This window comes from Sarcophilus harrisii, chromosome 3 (genome assembly GCF_902635505.1).
Source record: "Sarcophilus harrisii chromosome 3, mSarHar1.11, whole genome shotgun sequence".
Taxonomy (NCBI): Eukaryota; Metazoa; Chordata; class Mammalia; order Dasyuromorphia; family Dasyuridae; genus Sarcophilus; species Sarcophilus harrisii.
In genome coordinates this window covers 18,064,780-18,082,798 of record NC_045428.1, presented here as the reverse complement: position 1 = coordinate 18,082,798, position 18,019 = coordinate 18,064,780, and the positions used below count along the sequence as shown (strand labels likewise).

Below are 18,019 nucleotides of genomic sequence, written 5' to 3'. Positions count from 1 at the left end.
GATTTGTTTTTATCTATACATCACACTGACAGACACCTTCCCACTCATGAACTTGCCGTTAGTAATACTATATCCAAACAAATTTTTAAGTTAAATTTTTATTTTTTTAAATTAATTTTTAAAATTAAAATTTAAGTAAAATGATGTTTTTTTTCCCATTCGACTTTAAATATTCACAATACTGCTAGTATATACTCCAGTTCTGGAAAAGGACAAGAAAGACATGGGAGTCTGGAGTTGAGGGCTGTTAGGATCTTAGTGACATGTAAGCTGTGATCCCCACCAAAGCAGCTGCTAACACACCCCATTTCCCTGGGGGATCTCTGCTACTGACAATCATCTCCAGTGCCTGGAGAATTGCAACATTTCCTCTTCTCAGAGCACAACCTCATTAATTACATTTATACTTTATGAGTAAGGATGCCCAAGACACACAAGTGAACACAAAGGGTGGGGTGAGATACAAGAAGATGGGAGAGAATCTTACTCATTAAAGGGGCTTCTTGACAACATTAATTTCCCCACAAATGTCGCGAGCCAGAATATAAAACAAAACGTCCATGTTTATATTATAAAGGCTTATCCTGTCCTGTGTTATTTTAGTACTGAAATAAGTTTCCATCCCCTGCATTAAGAGAAGGATAAACAGAGGTATATAATTTTTTAAAAAAGAGAATATAACTAAATATAGTATCTCTTTTTCTTGGAGTGGACTGTGATTTCTTTGGCATACAAAGCCCCCAGGAAAGACACTCCCTCTATCATTGTTCATTAGCACTTTTTCTATAATTTACAGTCTCAGTGTAGACCCAGTGACTCAAGGAAGGCCCATGAGACTGAAGAGCTTGATGAAGGAGGGAGGGTCACACAGTGTGTGTCAGGGCAGAACTTGACACTCGGGGAGGATGTCACCATGTCAGCCCTCCTGATTTGGAGAGATCTACCTCATTTTGTGGTATTTATTCCTTTACTGATTTTTGCCCCACCCCACCCCATCCCACTTTTATAGATTTTGCTGTTGATTTTTCTTAGGTGGGAAAAACATGTCCAAAGTTGGAACATTTTTTAAAATGCTGTCTGAGAGTATCTATGAAATAGCTTTTTGAATTTTTAAAAGCATTGCCTGTATTTGCCCCCTTTTTGGTAAAGTCTCAATAAATAGTCAGAAGATAAGCAAAGAATATAGGGAGGCAAGGAATATAGGAAGTGGCCATCTTAAGTATTAGTAGGTCATTCAAGGCCATTCAAAGAGCTTCTGGGGGTTATCATAAGTTTCATTTCCACTTATATTATGTAACCCGTTAAACTTGACAGAAAGACAACTTTGTGAGCCCACAACATCCTGGAGAGCCTAGTGGTCAGGGAAACCAACTGAGATGATATCATAGACCAGCAATGAGACAGAAAAAATGGAAATAGCCAATCTCTAAGCCCTTGAGGCTGTCTGAATATGATTCATATAGAGTAGATGCAAAATTTACTTATAATAGTTAATTCAATTTATATAAATACTAGACTGTAATAATCAAAACAAAGGAAAAATATACAGCAAGAGCAAGATGCCAACAATAGAACGGAAAGAAAGCAACAAAAATCAAAATGGAGTATTGTATAATTATAATGGCCACACTTGATTCTACAGAAGAGATAAGGGAATGTATCCCTTCTTCTGTGTCCCACATGCATGGATGTGAAGTGCCATATATATCCTGGTGTATTTATGACTGGATTGGTTAGTTTTGCTAAGATGCTTTTTTTAAATTTATTTTTTTATAAGATACTGGGGAAGAGGGATATATTGGGAAAATAAGGTGACATCAAAACATGCCATCAATAATTATATATTTTTTAAAAACGTTAAAATAAACCGTATTCTTGGAAAGCTAAATTAGACACAGCCCTATAATGTCACCCTTCTTGCTCAAGCACCAGCTTGAACTGGCAGAATCTGATTATTCTTGATCATAACCGGGGTACATTTCATCAGAAGAATGACCAAATCTTGGCAGGAAAAGGAACTTTTTGAAATTCCTTTAATCCAGTGTTTCTCAAAGTATGGGCTGGGGACTTCTGTTGGTCACCCAGAGCCTTTTGGGAGTCCATTAGATCAAGACAATTTGCATTATTATATTGATATTTTAACATTTAATTTGGAGGAAGCTCAATAATTTTTAAGTGAATAAAGGGGTCCTTAAACCAAATAGCTTGAGAACCACTATTGTAACCTACTTTGCAGATAAAGAAAGGGTATCCTAGGGAGGCCCAAGTAAGTCATCAATTTATTGACTATTAATTTCTCTGCCTATTACCTTTAATACGAGTGCGTGTGTGTGTGTGTGTGTGTGTGTGTGTGTCTATGTGTGAGTGTGTGTCTGTGTGTGTGCATTTATACACAGGTTCTGACTCATATTTCCATTGAGCTCTTCCAGATCTCTAGGGAGAGATTCAGTCATATACAACATTAATGTATTTTTAAAATTTTGCTTGAAAATGAACTAAAAATGTTAATATTCCCTAAAATGTTTAACTTATAAGGTAGAAGAATTACCCATAAATATAGAATAGAAGCCCAGGGATTATCATTGGAAGTTACTGATTGTAACTTCTTTGTTTCTATTCTTTGAATGCAATTCTGCCTAATTCCTACTGGCCCTTATGTTTTCTGTAGATGTAGCATAGCTTCAATGCAAAGAACCAATACAGAGCTAATGATACATAGCTTTAAAGGTATTTAACTTGTTGGATTATCTAACAGAGTCATAGGGCAGTCTATGATATGATGGGTTGATAGGTGGTGGAAATGTAGTTAAACTGTGCTTCTAGAGGAAGCAGGACCCTGGAATATGGGATGGATGTTTTATCTAAAATGAGATCTAGAGAGGCTGGTTTCTTCTCAAAATCTGTCATGAGAACAGATGGATGGAAAAGATACTGGGTTTGGAGAAAGATGATGCTTGTTCTAGCCCCGCACGGCCATTATAGAGCTTTGGACAAAGTGTTTGATCTCTTTAGTTACCAACTGAAAACACTTCAGCTCGTAACCTAGGGATATATGATCTAGGGATATATGACAGATTCTGAAACAAAACTAATTTGTCTTGAATAATAACAGTGATCGAGTCTCATCATCCATGATGGTCATAAACGACTACATTTGAATACTACTAACACCTCTGCTTTCAGTCTGGTGGAATTCTCACATGAGGGAGGCTCTTCCTCTGCTCTGTTAGCAGACTGAATAATGAAACTTCAGCAGGCTCCAAGGCTTCCTCAATGAGACTCAAGCTACTCAGGAGACCAGCTCTACGATACAGAGCAGTGCATGGTTGGAAGCCTAATTTACTGAATTACTACAGCAGGACAATCTAATTTTCCTGAATGGGAGTGACAGATGAACAATGAGCCGAACCTAGATCAGAACAGAGGTAGGAAAATGTGCTAATTTTTATCTGAGAAATTACGAAGCTACAAAAAGTCCACTTAAAAAAAAACACCCATATTTTTCTGGAGCTACTTTACAGCTACAAACCTAACATGATGATCTCAGAAGAATCAAAACTGAAGTGACCCAATGACCAATGAAAATGCATCCTGAATAAAAGTGGGTTTGATGGGGGCCTGCGAGAACTTTGGTGAATCTAACTCTAAAGCCCAAATTTCTAGTTAGGGTTCTGCCTGGCTATAATGTGCATAACTACTGATATTGTTACTATTCTTTTTTCTATTGGAATCAAAGTATAGATTACTTGTAACATACTACAACTGGAATTGTTATATTTCAGTCCTTTTTTTTTGATCCTGTGACCCCTTTTGGGGTTCCCTTGGTAGAACTACTGGAATGGTTTGCCATTTTCTTCTCCAGTCCATTTTACAGATGAGGAAACCGAGGCAAACAATTAAATGACTTACAGTCATGTAACAGGGTCATACAGTGCGTGAGTATCTGAGGTAGGATTTCTACTCAGGAAGATGAGTCTTCCTCACTTCAGGTCTGGCACTCTATCCACTGAGTCATCTAATTGCACTAAAACAAGTGATAAATGAGAGCTAATAAATGATCTCCCCTCGAGTTTCCAATTTCGCCTTTTAACGTAGAAACTCTCTAAATGAGATAATATTTGTAAGGCACATTGCCATTCTTAAGTACTATATAGAGCTAGCTATTGCTATTATAATTAAGATTTGGAAAGTGCTTTATCTATGTTTTCTCATGTGATCCTCATAACAATTCTGGGAATTTTGTGTATAATTATCCCTATTTTACTGTGGAGAAACTGAGGTTGGGAGGGCTTAGTAAAAGTCTAAAAGTCTAAGACAGAATATGAACTCGGATCTTCTTGCCTTCCGGCCCCAAAATCCCCCACTGGGCCATCTTGATGCCTCTTGGACATAAGATAATATCAACAAAGATATATAATGTTAGGCCAGAAAAGGGGAAGGGCTATCTTCTGTCAACAGTGAGGAATAACAGAGGGGAGTTTGAGTGATATACTAGCACTCAAAAGGAAGGCCTTCAGTGTGCTGGAAAGATCTAAGATGGCTGCAAGCTTTAAAAACCATGTGGGCCACTTTTCTTATTACTGTTATCCTTGTCTTTGGAGGAGATGGGAGGCAGGGAGAAGTAGGGGAGGGGAGATGAGCTCCACCCTGATGGAAGAGTGTTTTCCTTGCTGACTCCATCAGGGATCCATCAGCGTTCTACATGGCTCTCTGCAAGAGCCAACTCTGCAAGAGTTGTGGAACTAAAATGGGAACCATCAGTCTCATCATTTTACAAATGAGGAACTGAGGGCCAGAAAGATGAGGAGATAAAGATTAAGATTACAATTATAAGAGGATGATCTGGGTCTCCCGACTCCAGAGATTTTTCCATTATAACATTTTGATACAATCTGCCCCCCAATTGGCAGAAGAGCTCATAATGGTTTCTACTCAAAAAGAAGATTTTATTTTTCTTTATGAGGACCTTGGAGAAAAAAGGGAAAGTTTCTAAGTTGAAGAGGGATCCAGAAACTCAAGGTAAAAGTAGCTTTGTCCTCACCATTGCTTAGTCAGAGGACCCAGGTTCAAAGCTCACCTCTGATCCTATTTGTATGCACTTGGACTATCATTTAAGCTTCCTAGAGTTCCACTTCCTCCTCTGTAAAAGTTGGAGGTTGGCCAGTAGACCTTGGGTTTCCTTTCTAGCTCTGGATTTGTGGTCCTAGGATCTTTGTTTAAAATAAGGATCAGGGCAGCTGGGTGGTGCAGTGGATAGAGCCCCAGCCCTGAAGTCAGGAGGATCTGAGTTCAAATCTGGCCTCAGACACTTAATATTTCCTGGCTGTGTGACCCTAGGCAAGTCACTTAACCCTAATTGTCACAGCAAAATAATAATAATAATAAAGATCATCATTTGGAAGAAATACCACCAACACAGCATACTGAAAGAGCTGTCAAAGAAATGGTCTTAAAAAAAACCCAAAGGGAAGAAAAAAAAGCTTGGGCAGTCATGTACATCACCCCTAGCCAAAGCTATAATGGGGATTCTGGTGCCAAGGGCAAGCTTCACAAAGTATTAGCAATAATAATGATTTTTATATGTGTGTGTATACACACACACACACACACACACACACACACACACACACACATATATATACATTCACATACGTATGAGTGTGTGTGTATCTGTATACAGACATACGCACACAGAGGGGCAATCAGGAGTTAAGTGACTTGTCCAGGGTCACATAATTAGTGTGAAGTTGTTTGGATTTGAATTCAGGTCTTCCTGACTCAAAATCTAGCACTCTATCAACTGTGCCATCTAACTGCTTCAAAAGACATGTGGGAATAAAGAAAAGCAAAGCAAAAGGCAGGGCAGCTAGGTGGTGCTCTTGACAGAAAACTGGCCCTAGAGTCAAGAGATTTGAATTCAAATCTGACTTTAGACACTTATTAGTTGTTTGACCCTGGACAAGTCATTTAACTCTAATTTCCTCTTTAAAAAACAACAACAACATGTGAGAGCCTCTTCCAATCAATACTTGAACCACAGGGTGACTCACTTCTATTCTGACAAAAACAGACTCCTAATTGAAATGAGTTTATAAATTCAACTGGCTGAGTGTAGATGGGGGGGGAGAGGTCACAGGGCACAAGGACTCTGTGGGACCCCAGGAGGCAGCTGGGAGTAGGGGTCAGGAGCCATACCATGGCGTGGCTGCTTATTTTAATTATTTACTCTCCTGAATTAGTTGCTGAGATTCTTTGTTTCCACTTTATCGAAGGAGCACAGGTGATGCCAGTGCCCGTATCCCAGCTGCTCTGCCCTCTTTGCACTGACTGCTCCCCAAGGGCCTTAGAATCTAAAATAAATTCAAATGATCCTTCAAAAATCATCAACTTGGGGACAAATGAGCATGAGAGTCACCATGCAATTCCGAGCACGGACCCAGAGTTCTTAGAATCACCCTCATTCCTTCCAGCCGCGGCATCGCTTGGACGACGCTGGCAGCTTCGGGAGGGCTTAATGGAAATGTTGGTGGGCTGCCACCTCGCTTTGGCTGCTTTTGGGGCTGCCTCAGGGTGTCTCGATTCCATCCTGGCAAATACTAAATTATAACTGAAATGGGTCTAGAAGAGTGAAAGATAGAAAGCTGACCTCAGACAACTTAGCCAGTGGAAAACAAAAATTAAAAAATAACAACTCGGTGGATCACCTGAAACTGAGAGGGGCCACTTTAAGGATACCATTACCCAAAGACCTTGAAAAACCAAGGTCATCTTTCATTTAGGACATTTTCTGTCCAACTTCAGGCAGATATAAAAAATGATCAGGCGGGTGTACGCGTGTAGAGCGACATTTTGGAGACCATGATTTCAAGGAACATTCGACTCACCGGGAAGAAAGGCTTGGTTTCCCACTTTTGCTGCAGCTGGTATAGATTCCTGGGCCATCGTCAAAGAAACTCCCAAGAGCCAACTTCTGTCTGATGGATTCTCTTTCATTTTTCTGTGCCTAAAATTTGGGAAACAGAAGCAAAAGTCCCGATAAGTGCCCCGTGCTCGACTTCCCTGCTGCTTCTTAGATCTGCAACACCAAAAGGCAATTATACTCACGTGGCTGCCCCATGACAAAAGTGGCAGAAATGTTTGTGGGAGCCCCAAGTGCCCTGGGCTTGGTGCCTTGGGCTGTTCCCCTAGGTGCAATCGGTTTCCATTTGATTTCATCATTTCTCTGCAATCGCTGTGATCACCTCAAGCTGATCTTTGACAGGAGGGCACAAGGGGATTGTACAGAAGGCCTTTCCTAATCTGCCAACATGTTAGCACCATCCCTTCTCAGCTTTCACTCCCTCTACATCTTACATATCTTGTATGTACCTGGTAATTTCTATGTCAGCTTCCGCAGGAGAACGCAGACTCCTTAAAGGAAAGGACTTATTTATTTCTTTTTGTTGCTTTTCTTTGTATCCTACTTACAACAGTACCTAGTGCATAGTAGGTGCTTGATAAATGTTTGTCGATTGGTTGAGAAGACTATGAAGATTTCTCTCTACTTATCAACTAGTCTAAACAAAGACAAATGGGAAATGATTCCCTTCAAACCAAGAGGTCTTTGTATCAATGACATGGAGTTAGAGATTGAGATCAGGAAGGGACCCACCAGAGGTCATCTGGTCTAATGCCCAGAGGAGGAAACTGAGGCTTGGGATAGTTAAGGTCACACAGACATAAAAGGGGAAGCTGGAATTTAACCAGGTCTTCAATCTCCAAACCCAGTTCCATTTCCATACCATCATCTTCCTTGTAAACACGGCACCTTCTTTTCCCTGTCCCAACCTTCTCTTCTCTAATCAATCAACATGCATTCATTAAGTGACCACGGCATGTCTGGCACTCCTGCCATCTTACTGAAGATCTCACCACTCCCTCAAGCCCTGCAGAAGCCATCCTGATTTTGCAAGTCTTGGAATGTAGGAAAAAATTAATAATTAGCATTTATATAGGATTTCATATAATTAATTGATTTGCAATTTGGAGCAGAACTGGGGCTGGAGTCAGGAAATCCTGAGTTCAAATCCCACCTCTGGTACATATTAGCTGGGGGATCCTGGGCAAGTCACTTAATCTTGATCAGTCTTAGTTTCTTTATCCACAAAATGGGAATAATAATAATAATAATAATAACAATATCACCTACCTCCCAGGGCTTTTGTGAGGTTCAAGTTAGGGAACATATGTAAAGTACTTTGCAAATCTTAAAGTGCTATTGTTATGATGATAATTAAGATTATTGGATTTGCTTTGTTCATGTACTTCATCCATTTTTAGGAGAAAAAAAGTCAGATTGGGTGGGAAAAAGGTTGTAAAATTAGACTAGGTGTGATTTACAACATCTTTCCTTTCCCCCATGGGATCTCACCAAGACAAAAGCTTTCTAAATATGGACAAAACAAAACAGAAGGAATTCTGGATAGAGAACAACTATGAGAACTTGGCTTTCCAAGGATATTGCATCATTTTTGAATTCAGAAAAGGGGAACAGTTTGTTGATCACCACATCACATCACAAAGTCAGGGTCACAGATCATAGAATGACAATGTAGGAAGGAACCTTTGGTGTCATCTAGTCCTTATTTTCTTGAGGATGACCCTGGGGATCAGAGAGGTCAAGTCATTTGACCAAGGTCACAGAGCAGCTATAGCAGCTATAGTTAAGGAGGGACCCAAAACCTTCTGGTTTCCACGTAGTATCTTCAAACACTTCAAGCACCAGTTCTTAGCTCTGCCTTCTTACAATCTCCCAGATCCCAGGTAGAACCAGATGGATTTAGGAGATTATATGAACTAGAGCTCTTCCTTTTTTACAGATGAGGTGGCTGAATCTCCCCAAAAGTAAAATGACTTCTCCAAGATCACACAAGTCAGAAGGGGCCAGGTTGGGATTCAGAACCTGGTCTGCTGAATCCAAGTGGGGAAGAGAGAGAGGGTTCAAACCTATGATTTCAACACTATGGGCTACTCCATGTATCTAGAGTCCATCCCCCGGTACAAATCAGCATTTCCTCTGTAATCTATATCATTACAAAGTTGCTACGGCATCCATGATCATCAAATCAGTAGGTGACAATGGCGGGATGTGAACCCGGGAAAAATCGACTCCAATCAGGAGTCCCCCCACCAAAGCAGCCTGCTTCTATCTGTCATTCTTAGCCCTTCTCTTTTCCCCTTTTGGCACTTATCTAAAGTGCTAGGCAAATTGTCTTACTTGCTCTTTTTTTTTTTGTATTATATAATATAGGTAAATAATAATTGTTGCAATACAATTATAATGCAGATTTTACAGATTGATTACTAGTGCTTTCTATGGTAACCCCAAGCCCTTAAAAAGCAACTAAAAGCTTGTAGAGATAAATAAGAATAACTTTAATTTTATTCATAACTTTTTCAACTTTGATATATATACATTTGGAAAATATAGGCCTGAGCACCCGGGGCCATCTTGACAAAATAGAATTAAGTATCTCTTGAAATTAACCAAATTTCCAAGATACTACAATCTAGTAAAAATACCAAATCGAACCAGCTTCATCAATGTCACTCTGGTAGTTATTTTTCCCTTTCGATTTAAAAACTGTGGAAAAACTCACCAAATTTCATATGAAAACCAAGACCAAGCTTCTTAAGGTCTGAGGACTGAGGCGCTGCAGTGGATTTTTAAAGAACGACAGTATAGAATTTTAATCAATGATGTAGAGGGCCGCAGATAATAGGGGAATTCTGGGTAAGGTATAAGACCATTTAGCCCAGAGGAAACCCGATATCTGTGGCCCTCTACAAATTCAAGGACCGGCCATATTTGATAGTGAAGCAGAGAGGTGCTGGTTTTCTGTGGGTGGAATGAGACATGTTTTGCCAGATGTGGACTTTGCATTAATTTGTTGTACTTCTTCATTAGAAGGGAGCGTTCCTTATAGAAGGAAAGCCACTGGAACTGTGTCTGTGTATATGTTTAAAAGGCATCAATTTATTCTTTTTTCATCAGTCACAAAGTATCCGTCCAACGTGTTTTCCATTGCCCTATGCTACTCAGTATAAAAGTCCAAATAAATATTTGTTAGATATTGTTAGATATTTATTAAATAATAAATGATTGTAAAGAGTAAATATTGGTTAAAGAAAAATATACACAATACATAATGATATATTTGGCACTGATGGTATGGCTAAGTTTGACACCCTTATTGAAAAAGTTGGCTAATATATTCTAGAATATTTTTTAATTCATGAAAAAAGGTACAGGAACACACTTTTGATTTCATAACTTGGAAGATTTAACCTGATGGTGGAAACGGATTGAGGGGACAGATTTTTGTATCTTAAATTACTGAACATTAGCCAGTGCCTCAAAACTAACACTTGCCTCCATTCTCTAATCATCTTCATCTACTGAGATACAAAGCAGTAGAGGAGAAAGCATATCAGTCTTGAATTTTTGAGGACCTGGGTTCAAATTTCACTTTTAAAACTTAGCTTGGCTGCATGGTACACGGAAAGCCACTTCTCTTTTACCAGCTTCTAACTCGTGGTGATAATAATGGCACCCACCTCACTGGCTTGACAGGAACAACTGGAGGAAGGAATGGAAATATTTTTGCCAGTATTTTATAATTGCTAAAATGCCATGGAAGTGGAAGCTCTTTATCATTATCATTTTTGTTGTTGTTACCACTATTACTCTAAGGCCATTTTCTGAATATTTCAGGATACTTACTACTAAAAAAAACCCTGCAACATGTCAAAGGTCTGTGATTTTGTGAAATGGAACTCCCATTTTAGATTCCTTAAGACAACAGAGAACTCAGAAATGAGAGAAGCTTAAAAAAACAATAACAAAACAAACTACAAAATCCAGCCCATTACCTATTCCTCCCGGCCAGATGAGATTCATTCATCTTCATATTGTATGTTTCCCCTGAGCTCATTGCCTCCGGCCTTCGAGACCCCATCCTTACATTCCCCTCTGCTCCTACTTCTTTTTCGGGTGGTTCTGTCTATGGAAAACATTAGCCAACTAATGAAGAGCCATTCATCTTCATATTGTACGTTTCCACCAAACTCATTGCCTCTGGCCTTTGAGACCCCATCCTTACATCCCCTCTGTTCCTATTTCTCTTTTGGGTGGTTCTGTCTATGGAAAACGTCAGCCAACTCTCTCAATAAGGACGTTGACCTCATCTACAAGACCAATGCCAAATATATCATTATATATTGTATTTTCTTTCTTTTTTTTCTTAGACAATTCCACTGGGGGCAAATACAATTCCAAGCATTTGAAATAATGGGCTACTGCCAAACTTAGCATCACTTATTACGCATTCAATCAATGTGCTGCAGTCAGGGCCAGATGATTTTATTTTTTCCTGAGTGAGCCCATGGGCATCTCCATGCATTGGTAAGTTCCAAAGCTCTATTGTTTTCCCAGGAATAATGTCCTCTGGATTCTTCCTCCTCTGACCCCGGGAGCCCAAACCAATGAGGCAGGGAGAGGAGCAGCTGCACATCACCCGCATATCTCCCCAGCACATGAGGAGCTTTGGCAAATCTATTTTTTCTGGCCGTGGCTAGAACAAGCTGTGCCCATTTCCACTCTCAGAAATCAGCTTTTGGAAATACTCAAAGCGCCCACGGGGACATCTTCAGGCTGCTTGTGATTATGAAAAGCACAGACTCAGATTCCCAGACTGAGAATTGGAAGAGGCCTCAGAGACCCGCTGGCCCAACTTCCTCATTTAAGGTTCAGCAAACTGAGGCCAGAAGGGGTTAAGTCGTGTGCCCCGGACCAGGCAGGGAGTCAGCATCAGAGGTGGAATGGATTCTTCGCCCTCTGTGGCCAAATCCCTTCTTGCCATCGTAACCGAGGGGAAGCAGGAAAGTAGTTCAGAGCCCAATAAAGCAAAAATCATCCTTGGATTCAGTTGTATTTAGCCCTGGTTTACCAGTGCTGAACTTCTCGGTGCCAGCTTCTATAGCAAGCCCACCAAAGCTCACCACGACTCAAAGAGCAGAAAAACTGGAACTTGCCCCTGGCTAACAGGGCTTTGCTTCAGGGCACTGACATGGAGTGAGCATCTCCATGCCCACTCTTACTTCACAGGCCTGTAGAGTCATAGGTCCTCCTCCCCACTCCAGCAGCCACTGGATATCTACTTTCGAATTCAATTCCCCAAGTGGAGGTCTGGCCAATACAGGGCTTAATGGTAGGGCTGTAGGAGCTTAAGAACCTTTCAGAAACAACCCCATTTCCTTCTCTCCCTCCCTCCCATCCTTGTATGTATAGTCAGCTAGGTGAATCAGTGGATAGAAAACCAGTCAGGAAGATCTGTGTCCAAATCCTGCTTTTGACACTTATTAGGTGTATAACCCTAGAAGAATCCCCTAGCTTTCCCCAGCCTGCTTTCTCAACTACAAAAGGGGAATGATAATGAGAGCATCCAATGAGAGATCTTTGTAGATCTTTAAAGTGCTATACACTCTGAATGTTATATCTCCACCACCTCCACCACTAACCATCATCATCATCATCACATCTGTACTATTTCACACTCAAAGTAAATAAGTACAAAAAAAATGGATAGTTGGTAAAAGGGAAATAAAGATAAAACTGTTTGGGGACCATCGGCCAGAAAGAACCTCAGGGAAATCTAATCTAACCATCTTGTTTTCCAGCTGAGAAAGCCGAGACCCCGAGTTACACATACACACACATATATATGTAGTTCATACATGCATATATGTGTATGTACATGTGTCTGTGTATATGTGGCTACCCCCAAAGATAGCAAGAATCAGGGGCGCAATCTGGACTCAGGCTCTGATCCCAGAAGTAGAGCTCGTTCTATGGGCTTCTTTCCAATTTTATATGAAGAAAAAGATGCTTATAAATGTCAGATGACTGGCCCAGAGTCATATAAGTAGTCAGTGGAAGGAGTGGAATTGGAACCTGAGCCCTGGGCCTCTGAGCAACAGTACTGCCAGTCAAGGTGAGCGGGGATGCAGATGGCTCCCACCTCCCAACGGCTGATTCCCCTTTCCAGTTTGCCCCTCATATGGGGCTCTGGGCTCACAGTCCCAGCTCTTCTGGGCTACTTTTGTTCTAGTAACAGATGCCTCTCTCATGGGTTCCTAGCTCTCAGTTTTCAGGGACTCCAACAACCTTGTTGAGGCCTCTGGATGACAGTCATCCAGCTGTTCTCAGCCCGTCTCTCTCCTCCGCGGGAACCCACAATGATTTCTGTTGGACTATTTTCATAGTTGATTGTGAACACAAATATACACGCACACATGAACATTAATAAGAATAATGATAGCCTGATCTCTTAGTAAGACAATAAAAGGCACTTCCATGGATGTTAGCTCATTTAATTGATTTCTTTGAGGCAGCTAGATCATGCAGCAGACAGGGTTCTGCAGTCCGGGCAAGCTGGATTCGAATCCTGCCCCCAATACTTACTAGCCCTAGATAAATCACTAAAAGATTGAAGCCTCAGTTTCTTTGTCTGTAGGAAGAGATGGTTGGAGTAAATGGACTCAAATCCTTTCTGGCTTTAATTCTATGCTCTTCTGATCTTCACAATTACCTTACAAAGTAAGGAAGGCAGGTGTGATTATTTATTTTATGGAAAAGGAAACTGAGCCTTAGGAAAGTTAGTGGAGACCTTGCCCACAGTTATTGGGTAGTGAGTGAAAAGGCCAGGTGTTGGGTTTAGACATCCTGATTCTAGTTGCAGGGTTTGTTCTCCTGTTCTTTGTTGCCTTTTTGCTAAAGGGATGGGGCAGCTTTCCCCTAGAAAGGGCCTCCAGGGCCTATGGGAAGAGATTACTTAACTACATCCAAGGTGGAACCAAGGCTATTTAGGGAGTCTGTGGAAGGACTATGTGCCGGGTACAGTGCCAGGATCTAGGAATACATATCTAAAGAATAGCATCACAGCAAAAAGGAAGAAGCTTACATTTGAATGGGAAGAAAAAGGAGAGGCTTTAAAAAGTACCTACTATGTGTCAGACACTATGGATTTAGGGTTACAGTCAGAGGGCTAGGGTTAGATATATAAAATAAATGGAAGGAGAGTTCATAAGAATTAACAAAAGTAATTAACTACTAGGTCATACTTTTTTTCTGGGGGGGGGGGAGGCAGAATCAGTAATTGGAGAAGATCAGTAAAGAGTTCCTACCTTTGGTTTCTCAGAGCAATTCCTAATTCCTCAAACTAGTCCAATCCCACCTTAGCAAGCCAATGTTTTTTTCCTTCATGAAGTCCAACAGATTTCCCTGACCTAATCCGAGAAGATTTACTCCTTCCTGCTGATGTAACTTGGCCCATGTAAGGAGCTAAAAGGGACTTTATAGGACATCCAATCCAATCTCCTTGTTGTATAGATAAGGACATGGTGAAGCTAGTCAATAACTGATTACTAGATAGCTAAGGTGGGCCAACTAGGCTTTCGTCCCAAAGTGTCAACATTCGGAGGATGGTGAACTTTTTAGCCAGTAGAAAAACAACTGAACCCAGCATTAATTACAAGAACAATTAGTTAAATTAGGAAGCAAGCAGATGGTGTCCTTCCTCCCCCCATTGACTAATTCATCCTAGATGAGCTTTCCCACCTGTACCTGGCCCCCTACCGCTCATTTCCCAGCAATAGCCTCCTGGTACCCCAGGGCATCTCCAGTGTCATTCCAAGACCAAAGATTTCTTTTCCCTACGCCCAGCTGAATCCCTCTTACAAAGTTGCTTTGAGAGCATCTTCCATGATGCTTTGGGCGAGGCTCAGAATTGCTGATTAGGGGATTTGATGCTACTCTTTCTCCCACAAACTTCCTGATACAAATGTAAGCCTAAAATGCCATACACACACATACAGATTTCTTGATACAAATACAAGGTTTAAATAGCTATATGTGAACCAATATAATATGCCATATACATATATATTTATTCTCTCTCTGTCTCTCTCTGTCTTTCCCTTCCTCCCTCCCTCCCCCCCCCCTCTCTCTGTCTCTGTCTCTCTCTCTGTCTCTCCCTCCTCCCCCCTCCCCTCTTTCATTTGAATTTACTAAGAACTGGCTTCATATGGCACATTCCCCATAGGCCTTAGAACGAGGCTAATTTAGATTGTAAGTTGTTTGTGTTCTTCCCAGGTTTTGCCATATGGTCTGTTTTGAAGCAATTAGCATGAGCCTCTGGCCTCCGTGGGATCTCCAGCCTCATGATTTCTGGCATCCTCACCCTAAGCAGAAGCTGCAGGGAATAAGGCTGTGAATCTGGAGCCCCTGATGTACAATGCTATCCTCTTTAATAAAAGGGTTCTCTTGCTCACTTTCCCAGCCATGCACCGGCGCCTCTGTAGGAGTATAGCAGGGCAGTTAAGTTAGAGATCGTCCCTCCGAAAAACCAGTTGGAATCATGGGGAACAGTTCACTAAACTGTTTATACCCTTAGACCGAGTAACCCCATGCTCCTGGGACCATCCTCTAAGGGCAATGACAGAATGGAAGGCACCCTATGGGAATACATATCCCCAGCAACTCTCTTTGTAGTAGCTCAACTTTGGAAACACAGTGGGTGCCCGTCATCCAGAGGATGGCTGGACAAAGAATAGGACACAAGTACGTGGTACAAGAATGTGGGCCACCTGAAACTCTGTCCTGCGACCTTGGACAGCCCCTCTGGCTTCCTCCTCTTGGTGGTGGGTTGGGAAGGAGTCCTTTGAGCTCTCAAGTCATCCCAAACTATGAGGGTTTTTCTTTCTTTTCTGACATTGACTGGACACATGTCCAATCACTACTATTTATGGTTCTTTCTTATCTTTGACTCCTAAGTCCCCACACTGGACATTTGTGAACTAACTAGATAATGAGGGGCAGATTAGGGAGGGTCTCCTGCAGAAAATAGGAAATGAGCTGAGCCTTGAAGCAGGAGAGAAATTTCAAAACACTGTAGCTTTCCAAACTACCAATAAGCCTTATATATCATATGCTGGCTGTGGAGCTGGGAGTCCCCTGTGTCAATCCACAGAAGACCTGTTGTCATGGGAGGGTTAAAAAAGTCCAAGAGTTGGGAAATCTGAAGAGCCCAAGAGAGGAGATTCAAGGGCCCTGTTGCTCCCTTTGGTTTGTTTTCCAAAGCGCTGGCATGTTACCAGGCTCAGTAGAGGAATGGGGACCTTTGGATACAGGCCAAGTGATTTTTAATAAGCTTAAGGGTGAGAATTGTTTTTTTTCACTATGCATCCTTAAATATAAAATATCTTTGTGTGGGGTAGACACTGCCAAATGGGGCCAGCTATAACACTCCTCTATGATTACTCTTTACAGGCTAATTTAGATAAATTATTTTATTTCAGCTACATAAAACAAAGCGATTTAGTAAGGACCTACCCTCCAAAGCATTGTGGTAGGGAACAAAGTTTTAAAAATGGTGCCATCTCTAATATTTAGGCACTTACAACCTATAAAGGAGTATATGGTCTGTTTGAGAATGAACATATTATTTTTTTAAAAAGAGGGTTACAAAGAAGAGATGGGGGCAAACTATTCATTATGAATTCAAGGTGGGTAGAGCGCCATTTTCAGTGGGTGTTGTGGAACCAGGGAAGGCTTGACGAAAGAGGAAGCACCTTATCTGAGCTTTAAAGGAAGAGAAGGATTGTTTGCAAGATAGAGATGAGGAGAAACACTTTTTGTTGGAATAAGGAGTAGCTTTCATGAATCCATATCAAGAACAAAAAATCAACAGCAATATGGGATGCCCAGGGATCATGTCTTCTCCCCTTACCCTGGGGAGGGGGGGAGCTGAATTCATTCAGCTTTGGAACTCTACCCTGGGGCTGAGTCACCCTGATTGATGGGGGAATGTCAAGACCATGCTTCCTATCCCATCCTGCCATCCTCTGGGAAAGTGGGGTCTACCTAGCCTGAGGACCGTGGCACCTGTTCCAACCCCCTCTTGCATTTCTCCCCTTCCTCTGCTCTATTTACCCATTCCTGAGATGTCACCTTTTCTTGAACTTGACTATCCTCTATAGAGAATATCAGAATAAATGCTCCTGGAGGGCGGGGGCTGGCTCCCTTTTATGTTTTTGTGCTCAGGACCTGTTCAGTGTACAAAGTAGGTGCTTAATATTCATTCCTTCTTATCAGTTGGCTGGCACATAGGATGGAGGAAAGGTAACAATAGGAAATGGGTTGTCAAGATTGGAACCAGAAGGTGGCCAAATATCTGAAATTGTCCCCAAATCACAGGCACTTGGGAGGGGGTCACATCCTGACTGACTGAATAGGGAGGTCAACCCCTTCTTAGATGGCTATGGCTTTTGTCAATGGGAACTAAAGATTAAATGAAGGATACCAGGAAAGCAGAAGATGGCAAGGTTTGGTATCAGATCCTAAGATGGGGTTAGGAAAAGCAAAGAGATGGCGAGTTTTCCTTCTGTAGGGCAAGACTGAGCGCTAGGAAACCTCTGACCTCATCTTGTTTACCTCCATGACTTCCTGCATAAACAACTCTTCCAGGCTAGCTCAACTTTCTAATTCATCCCATCCTCCCAACCCACTACATAATTTCACATTGCCAGAACTTCTGTGCCGATGAGGTAATCTCTATTTTATCAGCTGGAACGTCTCTGAAGTAACAAAAAAAGTCTGCTCATCTCCACCAACATCCCACCGTCCGTACCAACATCGATGCTGCAAAACACGTCCTAACTGTTCATTAAAGTTTTGGCTGCTCAGTACCCAGGAGAATCCAACTTCAAAGTCAACGCCAACAGTGGAAGATGTAAAATTAAAGGAAGCAGGGCTGTAAATAGCCTGGAAGGAGCCAGGGACATATAATTAATAATAATGATGATAACAACAATAGTGATAATAACTAGCATTTATGTGGCACCATAAGGCTCCCGAAGAGCTTTACATATGTCATCTCATTTTATCCCTACAACAGCCCAAGGACAGAGATCCTGGTTATTA

At 41.4% G+C, this 18,019-nt stretch overlaps 1 protein-coding gene across 5 annotated transcripts in view; it reads right to left on the bottom strand.

Moving 5' to 3' along the window:
* The window catches only part of LOC100913944 (schwannomin-interacting protein 1), a 576,192-nt gene that overhangs the window by 34,795 nt on the left and 523,378 nt on the right, over window positions 1–18,019 (bottom strand). For all 5 annotated transcript variants that reach the window (XM_031957583.1, XM_031957584.1, XM_031957585.1 and 2 more), the window contains one exon: window positions 6,885–7,003. In XM_031957583.1, coding sequence (XP_031813443.1) covers window positions 6,885–7,003 — 119 coding nt within the window. The remainder of the gene's footprint in view (window positions 1–6,884; window positions 7,004–18,019) is intronic.